At 34.8% G+C, this 25022-nt stretch overlaps 1 protein-coding gene across 3 annotated transcripts in view; it reads right to left on the bottom strand.

Moving 5' to 3' along the window:
- HYCC1 (hyccin PI4KA lipid kinase complex subunit 1) overlaps positions 1 to 25022 on the bottom strand; it is an 89904-nt gene that overhangs the window by 6428 nt on the left and 58454 nt on the right. For all 3 annotated transcript variants that reach the window (XM_061198501.1, XM_061198502.1, XM_061198503.1), the window contains 3 exons: positions 17054 to 17170; positions 14003 to 14090; positions 13144 to 13303 (listed from right to left, as the gene is read on the bottom strand). In XM_061198501.1, the coding sequence (XP_061054484.1) occupies positions 13144 to 13303; positions 14003 to 14090; positions 17054 to 17170 (365 nt within the window). The remainder of the gene's footprint in view (positions 1 to 13143; positions 13304 to 14002; positions 14091 to 17053; positions 17171 to 25022) is intronic.

The following is a 25022-nucleotide window of genomic DNA, read 5'->3' as shown; positions in this document are numbered from 1 at the left end:
TCATATTGCCCTGCGCTGGTAGGCCAATGTGCTGGTATATTAATTTCCCAATTACCTAGTGCTTCATAAACTTTTTTTTTTTTTAATTGGGGTATAGTTGCTTTACAATGTTGTGTTAGTTTCTGCTGTACAACAAAGTGAATCAGCTATATGTATACATATATCCCCTCCCCCTTGGACCTCCCTCCCACCACACACCCCCCCATCCCACCCACCTAGGTCAAAACAGAGCACGGAGCAGAGCTCCCTGCACTATACAGCAGGCTCCCACTAGCTATCTGTTTTACACACGGTAGTGTGTATATGTCAATCCCAATCCCCCAATTCATCCCACACCACCTCCCACACCACAGGTCCACACGTCCGTTCTCTACATGTCTCTCTATTCCTGCCCTGCAAATAGGTTCATCTGTACCATTTTTCTAGATTCCACATATATGCATTAATATACAATATTTGTTTTTCTCTGACTTACTTCACTCTGTACGACAGACTCTAGGTCCATCCACGTCTTTTGACTGAATATACTCTAAATGAAATTTTTATTTCCTAGACAGACCAAAGCATGTTGATGAGGTAGTATCACATTGCTGCTTCTGCTTCCCTAATAGAGGTTTAATGAGACTAAGAAGTTCCAAACAAGCCCATTCCCCATTGCTAATAGTTGTCTTCAATGTGAGGGCAAGTAACACAACATTGTAAAGCAACTATACTCCAATAAAAATTAATTAAAAATAACAAAAAACAAAGTGAGGGCAAGTAAAATCTAACTGAGGTAAATGCCAGAGGCCACTGCAACTGAGAGTAAAATCAGCATGGCACAATTGTTGGTGACAACCAAGAATTGTCCATTTACACTGTAGAAGCAGCTTCACAAAAGATGTATTAATGGGATCATTAGTCCAAAATAATTATAAACTGTTGAAATTATCCAGACATAACACAGCCAATGATTACTAAAATTTAACAAAATTTTAGAAGATAAGCATAAGTAGCCTAACAGAATAGAAAACAATCTACTACATTGATTGGCACTAAATAGTTTTCTTGAGAGTGTTCACATATATTATTCAATTATAGTCTCAGAATAATGTGCTGGTGCACCTCTGAAGCAGGCAATTTGACTCCCATTTACAGACAAGGAAACTGAAGTTCAGAAAGAGCTAAAACAACTATTGTATGGGGGATCTAAACAGTATAACATACTATAAATTCTAACTCTTCAATTCATTAAAGTCAATTTGAGTTAAATATTCTCTGATAGACATTTTTCAATTACATTTAACTTACTTGCTTAGATTCCTGGTCATTTCATAGAAAGCAAATGAATTACTTTGGCTGAACACAGAGCAAGAGCAAATAAATCTCTAAGAAAACCTAAATAAGTCATAACTCTCAAGGTTAATTTATTTATTTATTTATTTTTTTAACATCTTTATTGGAGTATAATTGCTTTACAATGGTGTGCCAGTTTCTGCTTTATAACAAAGTAAATCAGCTACACATACACATATGTTCCCATATCTCTTCCCTCTTTCATCTCCCTCCCTCCCGCCCTCCCTATCCCACACCTCTAGGTAGTCACAAAGCACAGAGCTGATCTCCCTGTGCTATGCGGTTGCTTCCCACCAGCTATCTATTTTACGTTTGGTAGTGTATATATGTCAGTGCCACTCTCTCGCTTTGTCACATCTTACCCTTCCCCCTCCCCATATCTTCAAGTCCATTCTCTAGTAGGTCTGTGTCTTTATTCCCGTCTTGCCACTAGGTTCTTCATGACTTTTTTTTTTTTTTCCTTAGATTCCATATATATGTGTTAGCATACTGTATTTGTTTTTCTCTGTCTGACTTACTTCAATTTATTTTTTTAATTGGGTTTATTTTTTAAAAGATGTCAATGAAAATTAACATGGTGCTGCAATGTGAAAATTTAGAATTTTACAGGAAAACTAGAAAATGGCAAGAATATTATATAAAATAGCAATAGGCAATTGGATTGCTAATCACATTCACTGGGATAATGGTAAAGCTCTGCAGCCCAAGAAACAATAACATTAATTTTTTTAAATCATGAAATTAACTGGCATGTGGAAAAACAAGACATGTTTTTCCACAAGCAAAAATCTTTAATTCATTTATGTATGTTATCACTCAAAAATGGTAAAAACCACAAAACTTTTAAACTGCTTATTAAAGTAAATTCATAGAAGGAAAAACATGTAATTCTGCACAGAGCTAGAAAGAAAAGAAATATAACTCTCAGGAAAATTACAGGATAAAGAAAGATAATTACATAACAAACATCTGTTATGTTATCTTGCTCTCTATTATTTCTCCAACTTCTTCCCCTATATAATTCTGTGACCCAATCCCCCTACACACAACTTCTTATTGGTCTTGCTATTCTCTAGGCCTGGAATGCTCTTCCCCACATAGCTACATGGCTCACCTCCTTAATTCCTTCAGGTCTTTTCTCAAAACCTTCTCAGTGAAGTCTTCCCTGATCATCCCATCAAGTTTCAATATTCCCCATATTTCATATGCCCTCTTCCCTACTTGGTTTCTTTTTCTTCTTACCACTTCATTACTTTCTAACCTACAATTATTTATCTTGTCTACCAGATGTAAGTTCCATGAGGCCAGGGATTTTTATCTGGTCACTGCTGTATACCTAGTTCCTAGGAAAGAAGACTGCATTAAGTACGTGCCTAATAAACATTTGTTTGATAAATTGAATGAACCTCCAGTTATGAGGTGAAATTTTTAAAATAAATGAAGTTGAAAGAACATAAAGAAGGAATGAGAAAGGTAAGCTGGGAATGTGTTACTTGACTTGATAAAATGAAAAAATAATGTATAGCATAAAAGAATTTTTAGGGACTTCCCTGGTGGTCGAGTGGTTAAAACTCTGCACTTCCAATGCAGGGGGTGCGGGTTCAACCCCTGGTAGGGAAACTAAGATCCCACATGCTGCGTTGCGTGGCCAAAAAAAAAAAGAATTTTTAGATGGCAAAGAAAAGCAAAGGCTTTTTGTTTTAGAAAAGTGTAGTAGCTGCCTCTAAATGTAGGTTTAGTAAAATGCTTATTAACATCAGAAAGACTTTTTATTTTTAAATCTATAGTTCTTTTATTATGTTATCTAGAGGATAAGAAGAGAAAGTTATTCTTTCTTTAAAAAGACCATAAAGGAGATGTTTTAAGGGAATATAAATGCATAAGAAAATAGAATCTGCTTAAAAGCCCAGAGCTTAAAATTTTATGCAAAATGTGTCATGATTGTTCTATACCTATAAAAAAACAGTACTTACATTTGACTTCAAATAATTTGAAAAGTTCAAAAAAGATGCAAAGAGAAACTTCTCAGAGAATATTTTATTTGTATAACCTCTATAAATAGGTAACATTCTCTCCATGTATAGATATGAGGAGAGTTAAAGAATACTTTTAATAGACATTTCCAAATTGGTTCTCAAAGGCACTCAAATCATTTCTCCCTACAAAATTTCTTCTGGCTTTGAGGAAAAAAAAAAAAAAGTGAAACAAATTGCAAATATCATTAAAACTGATCATGAAAAGTTGTGATTTCTCTCATATGTAATTTTATAATCCCAAATATCTATCACATTATGTCACTCATGAAACTCTTTATCCTAGCTTTAGCTTCTATTTTTTCACAGCTGCCCTACTTACTAAAAGCGACAATTTAAATAAAGGAACAATTTATTATTCACAGAATTTATACAACTCTGTACTCAGACTGATTCATAAGTCTAAAGGAATCTGGAAAAAAAAAAAGACAATCAAGGTGAATCAAAAAAAAAAAAAAAAAAGAAAGGAACCTGGTTATGACCTAAGGCACTTGCAAATTCATTTGCAAAATCAATAAAATAAGCTGACATTAAAAAAAATTCATCTGTATCATACAATTTTGACATTAATTATGAAAAGTATTTTAGAGTAGACCCCAGAAGAAAGTCATACATATTCCTTTACAATTTATAAGATATATTTTAAATATCATAAAATACCTGAACAATTTCATATTACCCAGTTTAATGTTTACAATTCATTCTATTCAATGGAAGACAAATGTTTATATTCATTAAGCTATTCATTGCAGTGTTATCCATAACAGCAAAAAGTTAGAAACAAATTATTTAGCATATTAAGGAAATGGTTAAGTAAATGCTGGAATATAAACTCAATGTGGTATTATATAGCCATTAAAATAATGGGACTTACTAGGAGAACTTGGGAAAATATTTGACAGTGTTAACTCAACAAAAGCACAGTATGTAAAAAAAAATTAATTAGAGCGTAACTATGAAAAATACATATACGTATGGAAAAAAAAAACTGTAAAATGGTAACTCTTTAAGTACCGGGATTATAAGTGAATATTCCTCTACCCAGTTCACTATCATGTTGTTGCACTGTTTTTCAATAAAATAAGGAAAAAAGAAGCAAATTGCTCAGTCTATATTATAAATTTATCATTTATTCACTTATTCACGCATTCAACTATTTCTTGAGCACCTATTACGTGCTAGACATTGTTTTAGACTCTGGGGATACAATGGCCAACCAGACAGACAAAGACACTGCCCTCACAGAACTTACATTGTAGTATGGTAATTAAGTAAACAAGAGAATTTTAGATAGTGGAAAATGCAATGAAGAAAAGAATAATGGGAAAGAGTAAGCAGGGTAGGGGGGAGAAAGTCTACTTTAGATGGGTGGTCTGGGAAGACCTCTTTGAAGAAAGGATATTTGAACTGAGATCTGAATGATGAAAAAGCACTGGCTACACAACAATGTGGAGGAAGAGAGTTCAAGCTGGCACTTATTAATAATTCAAATCTCAGCTCAAATATCCCCAATTCCTAGTACAAAGTCCCTAAGGCAGAAATGGCTTAGAACGTTGAAGGGTTAGAAGGAAAGGTAAGAGTGGTCTTCAGATGACGTCAAAGTGGTAGGTAAGACATCACCAGGGCCACCTATGCCATAGTACAGAGCTTAGACTTTGTTCTGATTGCAATGGGCAGCCACTGACAAGTACACAGATAAATTATTTGGGTACTTTATTAGCATTCTTTATCGATAGAAGTCACATCTGTATAACACAAAATACTGAGCACGAAGTGTGTCCTGGGTTAGAAAGAACAGCACTGTAACAGTCCACAGCCTGGGTCAGTAATTTGCAAGGCAGATTAGAGTAAAGTAAAGCTGCCCTAGAAACACATAATAAGGTCCTGGCAGTTAAGGGGCTGCACTCTGAGCAAGAACATGAATTACTAAGATTTAGTAATATTAATCCTGAAGCCAGAAGCAGAATTTCCAGGTAAGAAAAGAGCAGCCTGGGTCACAAAGAAAAAACACAGTCTGGACAAGAACAATTTATTTACGGACACACTGGTTAGGAAATATTACCAGATTCCTTAAGGAAGAACAGTCAAGTCTTTAACTTGTGTATATAGTAAATGACACAATTCTCCTTATCGAGGTAAATTCAATTACTTGCAATAACTTCTGTCATCTTTATTAAGTCTCAAGTATAAAAAACATCTCTTTGAGAACTGCCAACACTGCTGCTGGATCAGGTGAATCCTCCATGATTAAAGATCCTCATGACCAGAGAGACCAAAAACAGATAAGCAATATCTACTAAAAAACTATCTATAAAAGCTTATTTCTTCCTCCGTGCGCATTGTGCAACAAATGCTCCTTAAAAGGTTGGGGGAAGGGTAAAGCTCAATAATAAATAACAATAAATAATAAGTTCCTTAACTACAGCCAGAATTATATAAGGCATCCTTAGTAAAAAAAAAAAAAAAAAAAAAAAAAGTAGAACACAGTCATTTACAAACAACCGTTTTTGCCTCATAAAACCAATAATTTTAACTATCTTGCTTCTCTGTAGAGAAAATTACTTTACTTTATTTTACCTAGAAATAAACTAAGATTTTTTGTTTGCTTCTCAAGTTCGCCAGGACTCTTAAGACTACTGTCTTCCTCTTTAAGCCTAATGTTCACATGTGTCAATTGTATTTTAGCTCTCTGGTCAATATGTCCTTTTTCTTTGTGTCAACCAATATTTTCTAATATATTATTTTGTCTTCCATGAGTAAAAGGTCAATATAAAAAATGTCAGTTAAAATTCATGCAATGCTAAGTTTGGTCAGAAGGAAATGCTTATTTTTGGTTCCAATGTTTTATCATTTATATAGGGAAAAGAAAATTTGTTCCTCAAACAGCATTTTAGAATCTAAAAATAATGGAGCTTCTCAAAATGATTTTTTCTAAATTTCTTTAAAAAGTATAAACAACTTTTAAAATAAAAACATAAGCATTATAAATTTCTAATTGCACATGTAGAATTCCAATAGCCAATTCTTTAAAGTTTGCTACTTTTGAGTTTAAAATTACCATTTCTTCATTTTTCAAAACGCTTTTATAACTATCAGCAATTTTGTTTTTCCTCAAATGCTTTACTTATAAAGTCATAAAATCTGATTCACAAAATAAATGTTCCGTGTCAAGATTTACAGCATTTACCTTCTGCAGTATCTAGAAAGACTAGCTTAAATGTTTTGAAATATTTACAAATAATCATTTTTTTAATATTTAACTAAAATATACCTCTTATAATTATTCCGATTTGTTCAACAGTTAGAAAGTTATTAATGTCCTATTTTATCAATATGTTATTATATGATAGAAATTTATTAACATTTTCTAAATCAATATCTGTTTTTTTAAATAATCAGTTTTAAATAAACTATCTTCCAACATGAATTGCATCTTTTTATTGTTCCATTTCTTATCTCATCTAATAAGCTAGTCCTAAATCACTGGGCAAACTGAAACAAATCACATTTTTTGTCATTTTTTAAAAACATAATCACAGGTATCTTTGAATTTTATTACAATCATTTAAATTTATTTAACTACCTTGGCATCCTTTAAATAGGAACTTAATGCTGAAAATGCAATAAACAGCTGTAACAACATGAAACTTCACTTTCTTTAGATTCACTCTATGTAAACTATATTTTGTTTCATTTTTCACTTAAACATTCCATATAATTAATTAAATACTCTAAAATTCTCAGGGTACTGATTTGGTATTACTAAGTTAGAAGACTTAAAAATATATATAGTACTTATTTTCCATTCTTCTTCACTACTTAAAACTCTGTACTCTTGGATCTCCTAAGTCAAAATAATGAAATGCAATATTATAAAAATAAACCATTTAACATATGCCAGGACCAAAAGCAGGGCAAAATTCAAAGAATCTAGATTACAAATATTGCTTTTATTGTTACACCTACCTGTTGCAAACAGTTGTAACCGTACATAAATGAGAATACAAGTTCAATCTATTCTATTTACATGTCAATTTGGGATTGAGACAACAAGTATTAAAACAACATTCTAAAAAATCCTGACTGTAATGGTGTTATACATGTCAGATAATAGAGTACTATACCTCAGGGCTTTAGAAATTACAAAAAAATCATTAAACTGATCGTTACTATTATATCACATATGTATACTTTTTTGTTTGATATTACACTCAAACTAAACATGTTTGTCTCAAATTGAGGAAAGCCAATGAAAGGGTTAATCAATCACAGGATGATTTGAATAGCAAGCTGGCTAATAAAAGCTTATCAAGAATACAATTATTGAGCAGTTAATAAAACAAAGTAAATAGTTTTAAATTAATAAAAGTCAGCCTTTACATAGTGCTTTAAAGCATACCGAAATGCTTTTCACTGACTTGTCTCATTATCTCACAAATACACAAGTGGAAAAATGGTGGGCAGTAATAAAGAATTAGGATTTCACTAGATAAGACTTTTATCAGATAACTAGTTGGCAAAAATTATAAGCACTCATTATTTGCAACCATAACTTAATTAGGGGACTTTTATGGAATGGGTATTTCAACAACCATTTTAAAAGAAAGGAGGAAAGTTGTTACATTGTTCCAAGTATAGATAATTTTTTAAAAAGTGGAAGAAGAGTGAGTCATAATGGTGGTGGTGGCGAGGAAACAGACAAAGAAAAAAAATAGCAATTAAATTTGCTCTGGGAGAGGAGAAGGAATGGAAAAGTACAAGGAAATAAATAAGTATAGATTGTATAATAGAATCTTGTAGAGAATCATTCAGGGCTTTAAGAAAAAGGGCTCTTATAGCTGAAATGGTAGATAATGAAAATGGCTTTAGAAGCAACATTTAAGAATAACTATAGAACAGAAGCATAATTATAAAGAAATACCTTCTGTTTTCCTTTTAGCTCTGTTTATTTTTTAAACGTAATAAATATTTAAGAAAAAAAACTGCATTTTTATTATTAATTTAAAAAATTGATTATTTCACTGTTTTATTTTTCTTTTTGGAATTTTCATTTTGATTCTTGTGACGGTCATAATCTACTCACATTCTTCTCTTAACTTACTTAATGCTTTTTAAAATCTTTATTCAATTATTATCTTTCTCTAATTGCATTTTACTTTCAAATTATGCCTTCTAAATGGCCCTCAATCTGTAGGTGGCTCAAAAATCTAGGTTTAAAAAATACACACTAAGTGAAACACAATATGCTTAAAATAATTAACAAATATATATAAACAAATCTATATAAATATATATAAAGCTATTAATTCTGAAACTATGACCCTTGAAAGTCAAAAGCAGCAACTCTACATTGTAATTTTACTTTCCAAACATATGTATTGACATGGAATTATGAATTCATTATAACTTTCTCAAAAATTTACACACAAAGTTTAAAAAGTCTGAAAACACAACATTAAGCCACGCCACTATAATAGTAAAATAATTAATTGAAAAGTGGGGAAAATCAGGCAAACACACTAGTTCTCAAACATGTCTCTCCAAAATAATACTTCAGCTGAAACCAACCTTTCTTTAAAAATCACCCTATTTAGTCACTGTCTGATCAAAATTAAAATTACAGGGCCTTGCGACATCTCCCTGGCTTGGGATGTTGATAGTCAGGGCGGATAAAGCATGTTGATAGAGGGCAGTGGTCAGAGGGTGTATGGGAACTCTGTACTTTCCACTCAATTTTGTTGTGAGCCTAAAACTGCTCTTAAAAATAACGTTTATTAATAATAATAATTTTAAAATTGAACCATCCAAAATATAATTCTAGAAATTTGGGTTGTTATTTCACAATAATAAGATGATGGCAAGGGATATATGTTCTGAAATGTGTGGAAATGCTAAACCAAAATAATTTTTTACCTTCCAAAACAACGTTTTCCATTAAAATATAAACTATAGATAAATTGTTAACTTTAAGAAAAGAATGGCAGATCTGTGAAGCTTCAGAGAATCCTGAAATATTGATACATTCTAAAAGAGCTCAGAAAAACATTTTTGAATGCAAATGATTAAAATTGTTCCAAATTAATTTTTGAAGGACTAAAACATGAATTGGTTTTGGCTGTAAAGACAAAGAGATTTTTTCAGTTACAAATAAGAAAAAGAATACATGTGATTAACTGCTCCAATTTAATGTATTTATTTGCATGTGCAATTTTTGGTGACTCAGATGTGCAATCACACTAATGGCTTAATTATCTATATTCCTTAATGAAAAAGGGAGATGGAAAGAAAAAAAGAAAGTTCTGCTTGGCTGCTTCTGTGGGACAACCTCATTTACTCCTGCCCCTCTTCTCCCCAGCTAGGATGGAAAATGGAGAAAAAAGGAGAGAGGCAATAAATAAAGACATAAATATGGAAGCAACCTAAATGTCCATTGAGAAATGAATGAACAAGGAAAATGTGGTATATATACAATGGAATATTATTTATCCATAAAAGAAGGAACTCCTGTCACTTGTAACAACATGGATGGACCTTGAGGGCATTATGCTAAGAAATAAGTCAGACAGAGAAAGACAAATACCATATGAGATTCCTTATATGTAGAATCTAAAAAAACTCCTAAATACAGAGATCAGAGGTGGGAAGTGGGAGTGGGTGAAATGGGTGAAAGTGATTAACAGGTACAAACTTCCAGTTATAAAAACATAAGTCTTGCGGATGTAATGTACAGCATGGTGACTATAGTTAATAATAATACTGTATGGTGTATTTGAAAGTTGCTTAGAGAGAAGATCTTACAAGTTTTCATCATGAGGGGAAAAAAGGGTAACTATGTGTGGAAATGCATGTTAACTAGACTTATTGTGATCACATTTCACAATATATCCATATATTGAATCATTATGTTGTACACCTGAAACTAATGTTATATGTCAATTATATATCAATTTTTTAAAAAGACACAAATAAAAGAAAAAAGAGAAGAGAAATGGAAGAGATCCAAGAAAAGAAAAAAAAAGGGCCAATTGCTTTCTTCTTTCCCAGCACTAGCAATAACAAGGAAAAAGACAAGGAGTAAAAAAAAAGAGTATTCCTTAAAGTTCATGTTTCTTGTCCCTTCTCCTTCCCCAACCCTCATCATCACTGCCTTAAAGTTGCATATTCCATATTCCTACCGTATGATACAGTTCAGGGTCTGGGAAGAAATCCCTCCTCCTGGGAGGGTTGGTGTGGGAAGGGAATGGTAGGGATAGAGGTGGAACACAAAACACATTTAGCATTCCATCAAACAAAGAAACTCTAAATGTGTTTTCACACAGTCATAAACTAAGCTTACATTCTACAGTGCTGTGCTTCAGAAACATTATAAGATGATAAGGCTTTTGTGGATCACCCTGGAATCCACATGCCCTTTAACATTGTTTCTGCAAAAATTAATGTAAAAATAAAATTGTTATAATTTATATATATATAATTCATATGTGAATGTAATATAATAAACATAATTTATATAAACAAATTTAATTTAAAAATCCATTTACAACTTGAGAATGATCTACATATTTAAGAACTATAGTAAAGATACCTATCTTCCCCACAAGAAGCCAGTGTCAGCTAGAGCCCAGAACAATGATAAGGTGTTCAAATAGGAATCAGGACCATGGAGATGGAAAACAGAAAAGCTTTCAATTCAGCAAAACAGGGTAACAATGAAAAATACTGCTCTAGGAAGGAAAGCCAAGACTACTCTAAAAAGGGAGAATGCAACCTACCCGTAGAGATAAATAAGGACCTTGGACTAGGAATATTTTAGAGTCCACTGGATAAAGAGAATTCACACTGCAGAAGAGTGGTAAACAAGACTAAGCTACATTCTACAAGCGCCTGACTTGCTTTTCATAGTTCACTCTCTTTAAATCCTCATCCTTGACTTTTTTGTTATCATGAACAGGAGCTGCCCAAGTGTTAGAGTTGTTAAGATTGAATAAGTGTAGGGAGACAGGTGACAAGTAAGGTTAAGGCTGTAGCCTTAAGACACTGTGCCAACCCTTCAAGTGGTAGCCAATATAAAATCTGGAAGATATGTAAGAATCTAGTATATACAATATATTCAAGTAGTCTTTTCTCATTTTGGTAATTTACTGCTATACAATATTTCTGGAAAATGATTTCTATTTTATTGCACGGTACACATTTTATTCCATTAAATGCACTTATGGACACATACACAAATCTCTTTCACACATACATACGTGCAAATACAATTAAACTTCAATATTTCACATTTTTAACTGCAGGACCTATATTTTTCCCCTAGTTCCCAATATGTCCACCTAAATAGAAAGAAGGGAAAGTGAAAAAGGAATTAAAATTCATTCTTGCGTTTCCTGTAGTGGTAATTTTGGAGCAATTATGGCCACAATGGACTCATACGATCTGGTTCATTGCCTCTGTGTATATTTTCACTTGCTAATGCTTAAACAGAAAACGGATCTCTAGGGTAACATGGTGATATCTAATTAAATGACTTTCTACCTGTAATCTAGTCCCAAACTGTAGCATAATTTTCACTGAAGAAACTGATGTATGTTTAGACTCTGACTATATGTTTTAAACAGTAGCATAATTTGCCTCGATAATGGCAAATATTTACCACCTCTTTTGTGCCTTCCTAAAGGACTTTTGAGAATTGGTCACATTACTTTAAAAAAGGAAAAGATTGAAAATGATCATTGGTTAAGCTGGAAAATTTCATCATCATTTTTTTTTGGACATACTGTCTCCTAGATTCCCTGAGTAGAAACAATGGCAACTGTTCTCATCATCAACTTTCTATTTCGTGGTGAATAATCTCACTCTTCTCACTTTTGCATTTTCTCTATAGATATCATAGAGACAACTGGAACTATCAAATATACCAAAAGGAGCTACCATTTTCATTGCAGTTTGTAGGGAGGAGAAAACAGACAATCGATTTTGTTTTACTCCAATATATATGTTTGCTTGGAGCAAAGAAATGGCTTTTTGCTTCCCATTCTATGGTTAACTTCTAGGAAGGTGACAGTAATCTCCTTACACTGATTCTTGCCCACTACAACAACTTCTAGGTAGGAGGCGAGTTATAAAAAGAATAAGAAATTAAATAAAAAATAATAAGTTATAAGAGAACGGAGAGAGATGGAAAGCATTAAGAAGGTCATGGTAAATAAAATTCACTTCCAGTAGAATTTTTAAATAATAAAATGAAGCAGTCAAGAAGGGATACTAAAACAAACAATCTTACAAGAAAATTAACTTCTAGAAAATAGAAATGCCTAGAGTTGTATCAATACCATGGGATTCTTTACCAAGACGTCCAGAAGAAAATGTTAAAGTCCCTATTGGTTGTTCTATTTCAATATGCAAGTTTACCTGCTAAAGAGTTGAAAAATCAGAAACATTAAGGAATATTTGCAAATAGTTGTGAATAGAAACCCAAAATGTATTAATAATTGAAAAATGCATTTCCTACTCTCCTACTGTGTTGAAATAAAATTTAAAAGCCAATACAATGTTTAAATAAATTTTCATCCATATATGTAACACAAGGGGCTCTGTATTCTTATTGCCTGCCATTCATGGATAACAAATGAAATGTTAAAGGTGATCCAACAGCTCTTTATTCCATGCCACTATGATATTATTTACTAAATTTAGAAGTTACAGCACCTTAAGTACAGAGAAGAAGGGGACAGCAATAACAATCCTCTAATTTGAGGAGTGTTTTATTTCTTACCGTGTCTTTTCCACCTATGACCTCTAATTGACATGCTGGTTACTGCATTTCTTGATATTCTGGAAGAAGTTGGTGTGATTTCAACTTGAATACACCTTGTACCCTCCTTACTAGATTTCATGGCACCATGAGGCAATGAAGCCTGTATTGCATTGGCAACCTAAGAAGGAAAAATATAGTTCAAGATTGGCATTAAACAGATGTATTATTATACCCTTAGATAAAACAAGATGCTAAATTCTTTTTTCAATTTTGTTTATTGAAGTAGAGCTGATTGACAATGTTGTGCCAACCTCTGCTGTGCAGCAAACTCGCTCAGTTATCCACAGACAGACACATTCTTTATTTATAGTCTCTTCCATTATGGTTTATCCCAGGATATTGAGTATAGTTCCCCGTGCAAGACATTAGGACCTTGTTGTTTATCCCAAGATGCTAAATTTTAACAGATTTTTAAAAAGAATAATTTCTTCAAGATCTTTCATAAGATCCTCTAAAATGAGGAGTAAGAATGCAGAAGGAAACATGGTTAAAAATATGTGATGAAATTTAAAATCCTAAAATACTAAATTATATTTCCAAATGCCTAATGCTAATTAATAAATGCAGCTTGAGCATGTTAATGAGAATATTCTTAGAAGTGAAAATGACTATTCATATCAGGCTAAGACGTTAGCCTAATGAAATTTTCAAATTATATATGCTTTTTTCAAGTAACAATTTTTCTACTATAACAGGAACATGAATCACTGAGTATTAATAATGTATTAATGCACTACAAATGGCTACTTCTCAATTTACAGTTCTAAATTGAGAAATTTTAAATTACAAAATTTACATAAATAAGTGAGACACCTACCAGCAATGGCTCTGGATATAATTCTAGCTGGGCTCTGTATATAATATCATCCAATGCTTTTTGAGCTAGATCCCATTCTCCATTATAACTATAAAATTAAATGAAGTACAATTATTTTAAATTAATTCTATATAACTGAACAAGATATAATGAGAAATTGTTTATCTTTAATAAGGAAAATAATAGATCATATTAGCACATTGCTTAGCATTCCACCCTCATTAAATATATATTTCTAAATCTTTGAATTCCTTTCAACTGTATCTGAAAGCCTATTAATAGCAAAGAAAATTGTACAGATGTACATTTCTTCTCTAAAGAACATGTCTATTTATAGAACAGACAGCCAAAAAGCTAGGCAATCTCAAAGCACTTTACGCTTTCAAAACAAGTCAGAGCATAATAAATTATATACCTTAGAATAATGTTCAGAACACTTTATGGTCAAACTACTCTGTAACTCCCATGGTTTTTAATGAAAATCTACAACTACTGTGGCTTGCAGCATCCTAAGTAGTTACTTCTTTGCATTCACATAGTCATTTAGAAGTGTACGTGATATATGCTGCAAATATCACAGAGAGATTGGGAAAAAAGTGCATGTGTATATTAATTTTCAAAGATATGGCCAAACTCTTCCTAAAGATTGGCTAAATGATGGAATGGACAGAGAAATAATGGCTTGCTCATCTGACAACAAAATAAAGAAGTGTGAATTACATCAAGCATGCAAGTGAGGCCTAAAAAATGGAAGCAGCATTGCTCTCACCCTAAAAACAAGATAAAGCCAGGTAATCTACAAAATCATAACTTCTCATGAATCCAACAAGGAGCTAAGGTCACAGGGCAACCAAGTAGCCTGAAACCCAATGGCAGCCAGGTGCCCCTGAAGAGAGTGAGGCCACAGTGCAGGTGGGTAAAAAGAATACTTTTCAACAAATTTCTAAAAGCCAGGTGTGGGCCAGTACAAGAGTACAAAAACTCCGGAAGCAGATACAAGGGGACGTCACACCCACTCATAAGCTCTTCTCCACAAACCACCTTTAGGCACTCATAAGAAAAACTAAGCGCGAGGCGGGGGACCAGAGAAAGCTGCTCTTGGTAGTGCAGGCCTGAAGGAGAAGAGTGGCCACCAGAGCAGGAAAGGCACCAAGATCCAGCCAGACACTTTCAGTGGAACAGAAGTTTAAAGCCTTTGGGGAAAGAGCAGCAAACTCTTTCACCCCGAGGGCAGAGGTGAAGACCAACTCACTCTCGCCGTGAGGGAGAGAAAAAGAAAAAAAGCCTCTACATGTAGGGGAGGATCAGGAAATCATCCTATGCTGAGAAGAAGGAAGGCCAGAGGTCTCTTACCACTGGAGGAGGGCCAGGACCACTGAGGAACTCCCACCCAGATAAGCAGGGACATAGGGCCTGCTCAGAACTGAGGCCAGACCAGGACAACAGAAAACACCACTTCTCCTCCCTCCCACCCCCAGATACACATCTAGACACATGCAGCAGCACTCTACTGCTGGAGGAGGGGCAAGAACATGGAGAGAGACCCTCTCTGAGGTATAGACACACCGGGAAAGCTAAAAGCTGAGGATGGAGCAAGAGTATTGAGGAAAAACCCTCCAGCAATAAGTACCAGGTAACATAAAAGGAATTTGAAGTAGGTGGTGCAGTATAGGTAATCACAGCAACAACGAATCCAGTCCCAGCTCACTCCTGCCTACACTAACTCTACTGGCATCCTAGAAAACAGGCATATCCATTTCCAGGCATAAATAATATTTATCTCAATCTTTACTGTCCTACCCATGAACAAAATAATGATCAATCAAATATTACAAAGCACACAAAAAGCAAGAAGAAAACAACCCACTATCAAGAGACAAAAAACAACCGAACCAAATTCAGAGATGACTCAGATGTTGTACTTCTCCGGGAAATTAAAATAACTGAGATTAATATATTAAATGCTCTAGTGGAAAAGAGGGACAACATGTATGAACAGATGGGTAGTTTAGCAGAGACATAGGAACTATAAGAAAAAGCCAAATGAAAAGGCTAAAAATAAACACAGTAACAGAGGTGAAGAACCCCCTCAGTGGGCTCATTAGTAGACTCAGCATAGTCAAGGAAAGAATCAATGAACATGAAGATAGATCAACAGAACTTAATCAGAAACACAAAGCAAAAAGGAGAGAAAATAAAATAGATCAGAGCATCTAAGAGCTGTGGGACAATACTAATGGTCTAACACAGGGGTCAAGAAACTTTTTCTTAAAGAGCCAGATAATAAATATTTTGGGCTCGTGGGCCATACAGCCTCCACTGCAACTAGTCAACTCTTGTCACTGTAGCACAAAAGCAGCCACAGACAATACATAAACAAACAGATAACACTGCTTTTCAATAAAACTTTTTAAAAACCAGGGAGCATGCCAGATTTGGCCCAAAGATCATAAATTCTGCCTTCAGTTAAGAAGCTTATAATCTACTGGGGAAAATTAAGGTATCAAGTGAATATAATATAAAGTATAGTAAGATACGTGTAGTAAGAGAAGTACAAAGTAGTAAAAGATAGGGTGCAAAGAAAAATACTAATATCTCAAGTATCCAGTAAGACTGAGCATCAATATTAGAAATGAATAGCAAATTCATAATAAACTTTGATGGAAGAGGCTCTAAGATGTTTCTCAAGAATTAAATTTCTGGAAATGGAAAAGAGATATTCATTAGGGAAAAAATGCTACTTAGAAATTACAGCAAAAAAAAAAAATGGAGTAATGAAGAAAGAAACTGTAAGTGTATTTAGGTGTCACTAATTTTCATTCTGTCCCTGAATTAAAGAAAGATGATGAAGTGTTTTAGTTGGTTAAAAATTCTTTGGAATATTAAAAGATATGTTTTAAATAATAAAACTGTTATCAAGATATTGATTCATATTTTTTTCACAAAAATATGCTGATTGTTTATTGAGATTATAATATAGTAACAATAAAATAACAGACTATAATTTTCCAAAGAGATCAAAGGTTAACTTTGTATATGAAATAAACTTACAAGGCAAAATAAATTCCTGTTAACATTTGCACCATGAATCCTGAAGAAACCGGTACCCTGCTACTTATACCTTTGTATTTTCTTACATGTTGTCGAGGATATCCACAAACACAGATTCTAGAAAGACCAAAATAAATATATTTGTAAAACTAGCAAAAATTAAGGTAATTTATTTTTTAACATTTATAAGCCAACAATGTACAAGGTATGCTCTCATAACAAACCAAACAGCAATGAAACAAAGAATCTTTCAAAACAGAACATTTGTCTGTAACATTTTACTGAGTAAGTTAGACTGGGAAAAAATGTAGAAAGCTGGGGGTATGTTAATATATAGTAAGTGAACCAGATTCTCAGAGTTGGTTCACTAATTTTGATCAGTCATTATTATTGACCAAATTATTAATGATTTTTGGTTATCATAAAACCATAAAACATGAAACTCAGCACTATTCATCATGAATAGATCAGTGGTATGATCCTCTATTCCCGATAAAGTTCTTGACACAAACTGCAGGCTCCAAAAAAGTATTCTAAAATTAGACTCAAACTTCATACAGTATATCTTAATAAATTTCAGATAGACTGAAAATTTTAATGTTAAAATATCATAAGAGGGGACTTCCCTGGTGGCGCAGTGGTTAAGAATCCGGCTGCCAGTGCAGGGGACATGGGTTCGATCCCTGGTCCAGGAAGATCCCACGTGCCACGGAGCAACTAAGCCCATGCGCCACAACTACTGAGCCTGCACTCTAGAGCACGTGAGCCACAACTACTGAGCCCGCGTGCCACAACTACTGAAGCCCGCGTGCCTGGAGCCCGTACTCTGCAATGAGAAGCCCACGCACCGCAACAAAGAGTAGCCCCCCGCTAGCCGCAACTAGAGAAAGCCCGTGTGCAGCAATGAAGACCCAATGCAGCCAAAAAAAAAAAAAAAAAAAAAAAAAGTATCATACTATCATCAGGGAGTGAAAAGGAAAGAATAAGAGGAATGTATAATTATCCCCACATTTATTGGGGGGTTTGGATAGCTGGCTGGCTGGTAGTGCCACTAAATCAATTAGGACAAGTAACACATACTGTTTTGGAAGGTGCTAAGTTTCAGATATGTTTATTTTTAGGTATACAATATAGGTGTCAGTTTTGTCTGTCATGTCCTCTCTCCCACCCTCAATGTCTTCCATTAATAGTACCTCTATCCCTCTTACCTTTAGGAACTAGTCTCCCCCTATAAAATTAAGTATAACCATGTGATTATGGTGAGGCTGACAATAAAACTGCCTGTGACAAGAGGTCGCTATTCTAAGATCTATTTTTCCCTTCTTCCTTTTAATAACATATACAAAGGCACACTCCCCTCCACACTCCCCAACCAATTTTAACTAGAACTATGGCCACCTGCTAGAGACCATATTTCCTAGGCTTCCTTGCATCTAAGTGTGACCATGTGACTAGTTCTGGACAGTGGTCTGCTAACTGAAGTCGTACGACTTTTAGGCTGTACCCTTAAAAGGCAGCTGCTTGCCTTCCACTCTCTCTTTCTCCCTGCTTTCAAGATAGAAGGCAGATGTAATAGTAGTGATCCATCACCATACAGACAAGAGTAACACCATAGGGAATGGTAGAATCCCAAGAAAGAAGGAGCCTGAATACTTTAGAAACAGAGCCAATCTGCCCTCAGACCATCTATCAGCTTGGACTTTTATGTGAAAGAAAAATAAATAGCCACTTTATTTAAGTTACCGTTATTTCTGTTAAAACAGCCAAACCAATATTTAACCTGATATAGTACTCTTCCAATAATACTACTACGCAACTTGGCCCTATAGGGGTTTGTATAAGCTTCGGACGGCACAATCGAAACTTTTGCTGGATTGTTTTTCATAGTGAACCTGGGAGAGATGTTCTTTTTCCTGCGTTCACTAAAGGTAGACAATGTAAGCTTTTAGCTGCCTGTGGTCGCTGCTCTTACCACATAGAAGAAGCCTATCTTCAGTGAAAAAAAAAGTACAATGCCAACAGATGAAAATGAGGTAAGAGAGAGGAGAGAATAGCCTGATAACAGTTGAGCCTCTGCATCTAGTTGACCCTGAGGCCAGTTCCATCCCTGCTCTTCCCAAGTACTAACAGCCAAAAACTTTCCCTTTGATATTAGGTAGTTTTACGTAGGTATCAGTCAGTTGCAACAGAAAGAGTTCTAACTCTTACAAGGTATCTATGGGACATCTTGATGAAGATGTTTACTGAATTGGATACACAGGTTTAGAAATCAGGAAAGAAGTATAGGGTTTAAGAAAGAGAATATGGTCAGAAAAATAAGTTATTGCTGTTATTACACAATTTTTAAAAAACAACATTGCCATAGCTCTAGGATGGTCAATCAACTTTTAAATTTACTTTAGGTGAGAACTAGAGAGATAGTTCTCTCAATTCACAAAAGAAACAGGATTCCAGGTTCTCTTGTTTTCTCTACTAGCTACCTATAAGGAAATAAGGAGTTATCTGTTAGAGGCTGTATTTACTTCTTTATTCAGAAGTGCAAAGGGTTAGTGTCTTAGTCCGTCTGGGCTGTTATAACAAAATACAACAGACTGAGTAGTTTATAAACAACAGAAATTTATTTCTCATAGTTCTAGACGCTGGAATCACAAGATCAGGGAATCAGCATGGTCGGGCGAGGGCCCTCTTCAAGGCTGGAGAGTTCTTGTTATATCTTCACATGGTAGAAGGGGAGAGGGAGATCTGTGGTGTCTCTTGGCTAAGAACACTAATCCCATTCTCAAAGGCCCCACCTCCTAATACCATCACATTGGGCATTAAGATTTCAACATAAGAATCTGGGGATGGGGGGAACACGAACATTCAGATCATAGCAGTTAGGGGGTTTTGTTTGTTTGTTTTTTAGCAGTTAGCTTTTAATAACTACTAAAACTTTACCCAAACTGTAGCAAGTGACTACAGGAATTTTGCATTTATCAATGAAAGATTTTTAAAAAATAAAAACTGAATTATTTCCTTTAATCATAAGTGTACTTAATGGATCACAAATCTGACGTGGAAGAGATCATCTATCATTCATTCATTGAACAAATAGTTATTAAGTTTTTACTGTATGCCAGGCATTTCTCTTGAACTCTAAGGAGACAGAAGTGAAAAAAACACCAAAGTTCCTGACCTCATGATATTCCAGCAGTTGACAGGCTATACCAAGTGAACAAACAAGGTAATAACAGTGTTATAAGTGCTAAAAGGAAATAAACTGGGGTGAGAAGGTGCTACTATAGAAAAGATGATAATGGAAGATCTCTCCAAGGAGGTAACATTGAGCTGAGACCCAAGATAATCTAGTGCTAGCCAGCTGCAGCATAACTCATAATGGCAACTCTTTATCCTCTTTTCTCCAGTCCTTTTTGTTTTTTTTAATTAATTAATTTTTGGCTGCTTTGGTTCTTCGTTGCTGTGCGCGGCTTTCTCTAGTTGCGGTGAGCGGGGGCTACTCTTCGTTGCGGTGCACGGGCTTCTCATTGCGGTGGCTTCTCTTGTTGTTGAGCACGGGCTCTAGGCGCAGGGGCTTCAGTAGTTGCGGCATGTGGGCTCAGTAGTTATGGCTCGCGGGCTCTAGAGCACAGGCTCAGTGGTTGTGGCACACAGGCTTAGTTGCTCCGTGGCATGTGGGATCTTCCCGGTCCAGGGATCAAACCCGTGTCCCCTGCATTGGCAGGCAGATTCTTAACCACTGCGCCACCAGGGAAGCCCTCTCCAGTCCTTGCTTTTAATAATTAAGAATTCTGATTTACTCATCAGTACTCTGAATGCTCTCTTCAAAGATATTCTTTTCGCATAGATCCTTCACTGAATTTACATAAAATGCAGAACAAAGCAAAAACAATCAACAAAGCTACATGTCACATGAATGCCTGACTCCTCTGTTCATCAGAGGGTATCCTGAAGTTGCCTGACTTCCCTTTACAAATCCAAAACATAAGGACTCGACCTTACGAAAGAGCAGCTGAGTGGCCTAACCTCCACTGCTGTATTAAACTTACTCTGTGGTCATGTATAGATATCTCTCAAATTCACAAACCATGATAAAATAAAATTCCTTGTAGAAGGCATATTTGTCAGTACATTTCTGGAAGAAGTTCTATGTATCAATTTGTAAGTGAGGGAAACTACTGCCATGATTCTCATTCTCTGTTGAGAGATACTCTTTCTTAGACAGAGAGAAAACCTGTGAGATTGTTCTCAATATACTGAATTACAAACCACAAAATGATTAGAAAGCCCAATTCCAGTGGGGCTGACTGAAGAGAGTATTTATTTAGCACTATAAAGTAGAAAAGAAAATAGATTAACTACTATCATTAGATCATCAGACCAGTGAGTAGAAACTAGCTAGAAAAAAAGGGAAACAATGATTTTTCTATCTTTTAACTTGAGAAATATTTAAAATTTGGTCCAGTTCTATTTCCTATCCATCTGGATAAAATACATAGACTATGAAATAAAACTAACCAATTTCAAAACCTCTTCCTTTTCTGCTCTGCTTTTTAAATAGTGAGGAGAGGGGAGGTGAGAAGGCCAGGAGAGCAGAAAAAGTGGGGGAATAAGGGAGAAAAGAGAAAATGGAAGAAATTCCTATACAGTAATGAGCACTTTTCTGTTCTCATGCTTCTGCTCTTTGAAATTAGGAGCCTAATAAAGGCTGCATCTTCTATCACTTTCCTCTAGAGAATACCATATACAAAAATAGTGCTCGAGTTGCTGGAGAAGAGATTATTTCAGATGGGTTGTAAAGGAAGGATGGAGAAGATTTACAACGGTGGAAAGGTGTACAAAGTAAATAATAAGCAATGAAAAGTCAACTGTAGGTTCTTTCAACAAGGAATTTCCTAGTATAAGATATGCTCTAGAACAGCTGGCAACTGCAAACAGGTGGTAAAAAAGAAAGAGCGGCTGTGTATCTATAGTGAACATGTGTGTTCATCATTGGGGTACTAGCTGTCATTTATTAAATGATAACAAAATGGCATACACTGTGCTAAGAGCTTGTTCTCCCTCTCTCTCTCTCTCTCTATCATTTTACCAGTCAGGAAAATTAATCCACAAGATGGTTTATTTGCACAAAGCTGTCCCTAATAGACAGAAAACAAGAAGAAATCTGTTCAGGGGTCAGGAAGGCTGATTTAGGAATCAGGAGTGGGTCAGGGTTTCATTACAGATTCACAGGAACAAATACGCTGATCAAGAATCCCTAGCAGTACATATTCAAGTCAGTCAGCGAGGTGACTCACCAAGTGAACAAAATCAGGACAGTCCCTTAGACAACGGGGGAAAATTTAATTTACAGCTTAGTACAGTTTCATCTTTAATATTTATATTCTACATCAAAAGGCAAGATAAGCCACTTCTTAAACACAATTGTATTAAAAGAGATGCTCAACAGTAAAAAAAAAGAAAAAAATATTTCCCCAAATTTAGAGGACTTAGGAATATACTAATAAAACTTATTTGTAGTATTGGTGGGTATGTTGCTTTTAGAAGGGCCATACGTAATATTTAGTACTAGCAGAAAATAAAAACTTGACTAAAACTCAGTCTAGCTCTTGCCTCCTTTCAAATCTCTCTTCAAGTGGTCCATGCACAGATGTAGGAGGAAAACACAGGCTATCAAGCTGGCCGGCTATCAAGCTGGCCATCAGTCTGCTTACAGTTAACTGAAGCAAAGCTTATAGTTAACTGAACAGATTTTTGCCCAGTAGAATAGATTTGTATGTATGCGTGGAGGGTGGGAAGTGTCCAGGATTGTTTTAATTCCACGATTCATTACAATCAGAAGGTTAAAAAAAGAACAGAACACATTTGTCACTGAACCTAGCTCAGGTATTCCACGAAATTTTTCTGGTTGTATTTATGTGTCCTTCCTCCTAGATAACCCAGTCAATCATTTTGGCATAATTATCATGAACAACCAAACTAATCAGCAATCTGAAACAACTGCCACATGGCCAAAACAACTTGATTAGCCATAACACAGTGTGATCACTTTATTTTATTCTTCAGGAAAACCTGCACCAGGACTAAGATCATCAGGAATCTCTTGTACTTTATCATAATCATTTATAACTTACTTATCACCATAGTTCTATAACTAATTTTCCTTCCATAGCTCTGGACTAGGCTTTGCTTGATTAGATACTCGTGCTTTCTAGTTCTTTGCTATACATCTTTAAAGTGTACACCTTAATTAGAATATTTGATAAATGATTAAGGGAATCCAGAGTTAAGAGAAATAAATAGATTTTAAACCATTGAGAATACAGCAATAGGGAATCTAAAACAAAAACAAAAGCAAACTAAAAAAGATGGGAACGATAAATTTGATGGAGTTCCTATTACATCATGTTCTGCGGCTTAAGAGTTAGCATTATTAAATAGTTTAAGTCTTTTGAATTACATAGATCTCTTTCCTCCCTCATTTTCTTATAGCTAGTGGGTATACATGAGTTTTTCTTGTGGCATAGAATTAATGTAATATGTTTCTACTAAAATCTTCCTCGGCCAAAATCCTACAGCTAGTTTTTAAGTAATCGGTGTTTCTATTTGTTTTCAAAACCAGCTCTTACTTGCGTTCTTAAAGGATTATCCAATTCCCTGGTTAGGTAAAATTGATATGTTAGCAATTTTCTACCCAGAACATAAAAGTAATTATATTGAAGATAGTGCACTGGAGTTACACAGGACAGAAACCAGCGATACATGTTCTTTCCTAACTTTGCCATCAGTCATTTCAGGAAAACATCAACAGTGGTTCTTATTTAGGAGGTTGTATTAGAACATCTGTATGTATTAGAACGTTAGAGCTTCAAGCATACTAGAATATTCCTGGGTCCTACCATCTAAAATACTGCTTTAAAGTAGTGTGTTTTAAGTTCTACAGGTGAAAAGTTCCTGCATCGAACTACTCCTTAAGCCAATGTTTCTGAAGTGTTGGTTCTTACACTCATTTTAGTGCATAACAACATTTTAACTGGACCATACTGAAATGAGAAACAAGGAATGCTAAACATCTCACTTTTGACTTATAAACTGTTGTCCTTCCCTTCCATTCTACCCCTTTTGGGTGTTAAAATAGTCTCCCCTTTCATTAAATAATGTTGACGGTAGATATTTATAATACAATGACTTGACAAAAGACAAAAGTCGGCAACACCATGTGAATACCCACTTCAGCTTCTTTGAAATTTTACAGATCTGTGAAATTCAAAAACTCTGGGCACCTCTGCCTTTAAAATATTTAAAACAAGAAACATATTAGAAAGAGTAAGTGAGAGAGATGGCACACTGGTACCATCTTCTAAGGTGCAGCAAATGTACTTATGCTCCAATTCAGGAAATATCTGAATGACTCTCCACGTCTCTATCTTCTCGAATAAGCCCCTTGCCTTGTTACCTCCCTCTCCCTCTGGTCCTGCGTGGTTTTCTATCTTATTCAATAGAATCAATTTAGGTTTTTTATTTGTTTTGTTTTGACTTGATTTCTAAGTATTGCTCTATGCACCCTCCCTCTTACTAACTTTCCAAAGCTACATTTTCTAAATAAGTTTCCCAAATCTAAATTATTTTACAAGTTCCTTAGTTCTATATTTTCCCTTATTTACTTGAATTACCAAAGGCATTTTCTCTGCCTTGCTTTTTTTTGTTTTTGTTTTTTTAAAAAAAGGTAACAGGGACTTCCCTGGTGGTCCAGTGGTTAGGACTCCTCACTTTCACTGCTGAGGGTGCGGGTTCAGTCCCTGGTTGGGGAACTAAGATCCTGCAAGCCATGCAGTGTGGCCAGAAAAAAAAAAAAAAGGTAACATCTTCAACATAGAAAATGTAGAGAATGACAGAAAATCACACAGGAAAAAAATTAAAATAAACTATAATTCCACCAAGTAGACATAACTATTGTTAATATTCTGGTCAT

The sequence above is a fragment of the Eubalaena glacialis genome, chromosome 8 (genome assembly GCF_028564815.1).
Source record: "Eubalaena glacialis isolate mEubGla1 chromosome 8, mEubGla1.1.hap2.+ XY, whole genome shotgun sequence".
In the NCBI taxonomy this organism is placed as follows: domain Eukaryota; kingdom Metazoa; phylum Chordata; class Mammalia; order Artiodactyla; family Balaenidae; genus Eubalaena; species Eubalaena glacialis.
The sequence above is the reverse complement of the archived record's forward strand: the minus strand, read 5'-3'. Positions and strand labels throughout refer to the sequence as shown.